We start from the raw sequence: 5,563 nt of genomic DNA, 5'->3' as shown, positions 1-5,563 counted from the left end.
AGACAGTCCCTACCCAACAACGATCTCACAGTCTAGAAGGAGGAGACAGACAGCAAAGCAGAACAAGCAGACAGGTGTCAAAACCATCAAAATAAATAGAATTATAGATATATATATACATCATTAATAAAATCGAGTAATAAATATGGACAAATATACACAAATTACAAATATATACAAATTACAGATAGGACGAGGTAATGGAGTATTAAACTATGTACATAAGGGGTAGGAGTGAGATAATAATAACAATAATGATGGTATTTGTTAAGAGCTTACTGTGTGCCAAGCACTGTTCTGAGCGCTGGGGGAGATACAAAGTCATCAGATCGTCCCACGTGGGACTCAGTCTTAATCCCCATTTTACAGATGAGGTAACTGAAGCACAGAGAAGTTAAGTGGCTTACCCAAAGTCACACAGCTGAGAAGTGGTGGAGGTAGGATTAGAACCCATGACGCCTTACTCCCAAGCCCGTGCTCTTTCCACTAAGCCATGTTTCTTCTCTTAGGTGAGTACCTAAATTCTTAAGGGGCACACACTCAAGTGCATAGAGAAAATAGGGTGGGAGAATGAAAGCTTAGCAAGGGAAGGCTTCCTGGAGGAGGACCCTTCCTGGAATCTTGCCTTGATTTATCTTTGTGACTTTTCAAATTTCCAGCATTAACCACTTGAAACTCTCCCCCTCCCCGCCCCGCAACGCGGGAAAAAGGCCCTTGTTATCACCAAGTTACATTAACGACAACCTCATTCGCACCTACTCAGCCCTCCTGTCCCGCCATCGACCCCCAGCCCACGTCCTCCACCGGGCCTGAAATGCCCTCCCTCTGCCCATCCACCAAGCTAGCTCTCTTCCTCCCTTCAAGGCCCTACTGAAAGCTCACCTCCTCCAGGAGGCCTTCCCAGACTGAGCCCCTTCCTTCCTCTCCCCCTCGACCCCCTCTCCATCCCCCACCTCTTACCTCCTTCCCTTACCCACAGCATCTGTATATATGTATATATGTTTGTACATATTTATTACTCTATTTATTTATTTATTTTACTTGTACCTATCTATTCTATTTATTTTATTTTGTTAGTATGTTTGATTTTGTTCTCTGTCTCCCCCTTCTAGACTGTGAGCTCACTGTTGGGTAGGGACTGTCTCTATATGTTGCCAGCTTGTACATCCCAAATGGTTAGTACAGTGCTCTGCACACAGTAAGCGCTCAATAAATACGATTGATTGATTGATTGATTGATTGATCGAAACTTATGAGACTTTGGGCAAGTCACTTTACTTCTTTGTGCCTCAGTCACCTCATCTGTAAAATGGGGATTAAAACTGTGAGCCTCCTGCGGGACAATCTGATCACCTTGTAACTTCCCCAGTGCTTAGAACAGTGCTTTGCACATAGTAAGTGCTTAACAATGCCATTATTATTAATAATAATGCCATTACTATTATTATTATTATTATGAGAATCAGTGTGGCCTAGGGGATAGAGCACTGGTCTGGGAATCAGAAGGAACTGTGTTCTAATCCTGGCTCTGCCATTTGTCTGTTGTGTGACCTTGGGCAAGTCACTTTACTTCTCTGTGCCTGTTTCTTCATCTGTAAAATGGGGATTAAGACTGTGAGTCCCATGTCAAGCAGGGACTATATCCAACCTGATTAACTTGTATCTACCCGAATGCTTAGTACAGTGTCTGGCACATAGTAAGCCCTTAACAAATACCATAAAAAAAAACCCAAAACATGCTTCACTCCTTCAACTCAAAATGGTCTTACGGAATCTACATGGATATATGACCATGCCTTATTCCTGTGCTACCTCTCTCCCAATTGGGTGGTCTGTTCTGCATCCTGGACCCAAAGTGGGCACTCAAAGATATGCACTTCCCGTTGGGATACTGGGTTCAGTTCTGGGCCCTATCACTTCAGGAGAACATGGAAAACTTGGGGAAGTCTTAATGGATCAGGACTTTAAGGGACCAGAGCTGGGAAACAGGGCTCTATGGAAAACCCAAAGTACCCGGGTTGCTGGTCTTGGAGAAGAGAGGTACAGAGGAGCTTTTTCACAATGTCATCAAGTCCATTGAAGTTTCATGGACTAAAATTAGCTGTCCTCCAACCCCCAGAAGGGAAGAACCAGAGGATATGGACTGAAGTTGCAGCAGGATGGATTTAGGTTAATGTAAGGAAGGACATGATCACACTGGAAAAGAGATAGCAAAAGACAAACAAGATGAAGGGATGGGGAAGGTGCCATAGGAGGAGAGGCTAACAATCAATCAATCAATCAATGGTATTTATTGAGTGCTTATTGTGTGCTGAGCACCAAACTAGGTGCTTGGAAATGTACAGTATAATAGAGTTAGTAGATGGCCAACTAGCATTGGCCCAGTGGATAGAGTACCAGTCTGGGAGTCACAATTATCTGGGTTCTGTCTGCTATGTGACCTTGGGCAAGTTTCTTAACTTCTATGTGCCTCAGTTCCCTCAACTGTAAAATGGGGATTGATGCTGTGAGCCCCACATGGGACACAGACTGTGTTCAACCTGATTAGCTTGTATCTGCCCCAGTGCTTTGTTCATTCATTCATTCATTCAATCGTATTTATTGACCACTTACTGTGTGCAGAGCACTGTACTAAGTGCTTAGGAAGTACAGGTTGGCAACACATAGAGACAGTCCCTACCCAACAGTGGGCTCACAGTCTAGAAGGGACTTAGACTGCTTAGTATAGTGCCTGGCATACAGTAAGTGCTAAAGAAATGCCATTTTTTTTTTTTTAAAAAAAAGGAGCTTGCAGTGCACAGACTCAAAAGATCAGGACTGACAAAGGCTAGGAAGGGATAGGTTTGAAGGTGACCAAATTATGAAGGAGGTGGATGAGACCAACACGGAATTATTGTTGTCCATTTCCTACACTACCAGGATGGGGGGACATTGAAGCTTGGCTTGAAAACAAACAAAAGTAAACGTTTCTTTGCCTGAGAAGGCCAGAAGGTGGGTATTAGTAATGATAACTGTGGTATTTGCTAAGCGCTTACTATGTATCAAGTGCTGTGCCAGGACACAGTATAATCAGATAACACACAATCTCTGTCCCACAAGTGCTCAATAAATACAATTGATTGATTGATTGATTGATTGATAGGGCTCACAGTCTAAGGGGAGGATCAGTCAATCCATCAGTTAATCAGTGGTACTTATTGGGAGTTTACTGTATGCTGAACACTGTATGAAGCATTTGGGTGAGTACAATGCAGTTGGTAGACATGCTCCCTGCCAAGGAGCTTACAAGATATTGGATGGTAAGCATATGAAATCTGTTCTCATGGAAATTTGCACAGGTCAAAAACATTGCTAAGTTTGAGGGGTTTGAAGAAATTCCGCTTATGAGAGGTCCAGAATGAGAAGCTGCACGGTTTAGTGGAAAGATCATGGGTTTGGGAGTCAGAGGTCTTGGGTTCTAATCCCGGCTCCGCCACTTGTCAGCTGTGTGACTTTGGACAAGTCACTTAACTTCTCTGTGCTTCGGTTACCTCGTCTGTAAAATGGGGATTGAAACTATGAGCCCCATGTGGGACAATCTGATCACCTTGTATCACCCCCAGCACTTACAACAGTGCTTGGCACATAGTAAGCACTTAACAAATACCATCATCATCATTATTACTATTATTAGTTATCAGAGGGAAAGTTACTGGAGGGAAAGGGAAAGCTTACAGTCTCTAGACTGTAAGCTCATTATGGGCAGGGAATATGTCTTCCAAATCAGTTATATTGTACTCTCCCAAGTACTTAGTACATTGCTCTGCACACAGTAAACACTCAATAAATACAGTTGATTGATTGATTGAATGTTAGGGGTGTTGGATGGTCCAGCTCTATCCATTCAGACAGCAAACCATCTCACGTTACTTCCAAGCAGCTAGGGGTCACTTTGACAGATCAAGTTCTTACCTGGGTGGATGAAGTAGGTCAGAAAGAAGGGGCAACGTGTCTAATTGCTCGTATTGAAAGCTCTCTCAATTCCACCCATTCCACTCATCCCTCAATGCCTACGTCAGGTCCCCGGGCAGCGGAGGAACCACAGCACCCGCTCCCGCATCTGCTTAGTCCGCACTCCATAGATCAGGGGGTTGACCATGGGTGGCACCAGGAAGTAGAGGTTGTCCACAATAACCCGGATGTGGGGCGCCATGCTGTAGCCGAGGGTCTGAGCCAGAACAGAGAAGACCACAGGGGAATAGAAGGTGAGGATGAGGCAGAGGTGGGAGCCACAGGTGCTGAGAGCTTTGATCTTGGCCTCCTTGGATGGGATGTGGAAGACGGCCTGGAGGATGAACCCATAAGACAGACCGATGAAGAGCAGGTCAACACCCACGGAAGCCACGATCACCATGAGGCCGTAGGCCACATGGTTGGAGGTGTCCCCGCAGGCTATCTGAACCATGGCCATGTATGCACAGTAGGAGTAGGCGATGATGTGTGTGCGGAAGCCAACCAGTTTATTAGCCATCACTGGGGCAGGGGCCAGCACGACCACTGTCCGGACCACTATTACCAACCCCATCTTGACTAGGGTGTGGCGAGCCATGATGGTGGTGTAGCGCAGTGGCTGGAGAATGGCCACAAAGCGGTCGAAGGCCATGGCCAACAAGACTCCAGACTCCATGACGTAGAAGGAGGGGATGAAGAACATCTGGGCCAGACAAGCATGGACGCTGACCTCCTTGGCCCCAGCCCAGAAGATGGCCAGCATTCGAGGCACGACAGAGGTGACCAGTGAGAGATCGATGGCTGCCAGTAGGGCCAGGAGGAGGAACATGGGCTCATGAAGGCTTTGGTCTGCCCAGATGAGGAAGAGAACAGTGCAGTTCCCCAGTACTGTGAAGATGTAGACCATGAGGAAGGGGATGGCAAACCAGGTGTGAGCTGACTCCAGCCCTGGGATTCCAGCCAGGGTGAAGGCCGAGGGCTGGGAACTTGAGCCATTGCAAGACATGCTGCTCTGCTCCCCTAGAGGATCCTGGGACAGAGCAATGTAACATTTATTTACATTAATGTCTGTCTCTCCTATACTCGAAGCTGGTTGTGTGCAGGAAATGTGCCTGTTTAGTGTTGTATTATATCAATCAATCAATCAATCGTATTTATTGAGCGCTTACTATGTGCAGAGCACTGTACTAAGCACTTGGGAAGTACAAATTGGCAACACATAGAGACAGTCCCTACCCAACAGTGGGCTCACAGTCTAAAAGGGGGAGACAGAGAACAGAACCAAACATACCAACAAAATAAAATAAATAGGATAGAAATGTACAAGTAAAATAAATAAATAAATAAATAAATAGAGTAATAAATATGTACAACCATATATACATATATACAGGTGCTGTGGGGAAGGGAAGGAGGTAAGATGGGGGGATGGAGAGGGGGACGAGGGGGAGAGGAAGGAAGGGGCTCAGTCTGGGAAGGCCTCCTGGAGGAGGTGAGCTCTCAGCAGGGCCTTGAAGGGAGGAAGAGAGCTAGCTTGGCGGAGGGGCAGAGGGAGGGCATTCCAGGCCCGGGG

General features: G+C 46.0%; 1 protein-coding gene across 1 annotated transcript; it reads right to left on the bottom strand.

The window, feature by feature from the left end:
- Positions 1–4,054: 4,054 nt before the first annotated feature.
- Positions 4,055–4,996, bottom strand: LOC119943632 (olfactory receptor 52K2-like). The gene has a single exon (XM_038764741.1). It carries the CDS (start codon positions 4,994–4,996, stop codon positions 4,055–4,057), a length of 942 nt encoding a protein of 313 aa, XP_038620669.1.
- Positions 4,997–5,563: the final 567 nt, after the last annotated feature.

Source organism: Tachyglossus aculeatus, chromosome 2 (assembly GCF_015852505.1).
Source record: "Tachyglossus aculeatus isolate mTacAcu1 chromosome 2, mTacAcu1.pri, whole genome shotgun sequence".
Taxonomy (NCBI): domain Eukaryota; kingdom Metazoa; phylum Chordata; class Mammalia; order Monotremata; family Tachyglossidae; genus Tachyglossus; species Tachyglossus aculeatus.
The sequence above is the reverse complement of the archived record's forward strand: the minus strand, read 5'-3'. Positions and strand labels throughout refer to the sequence as shown.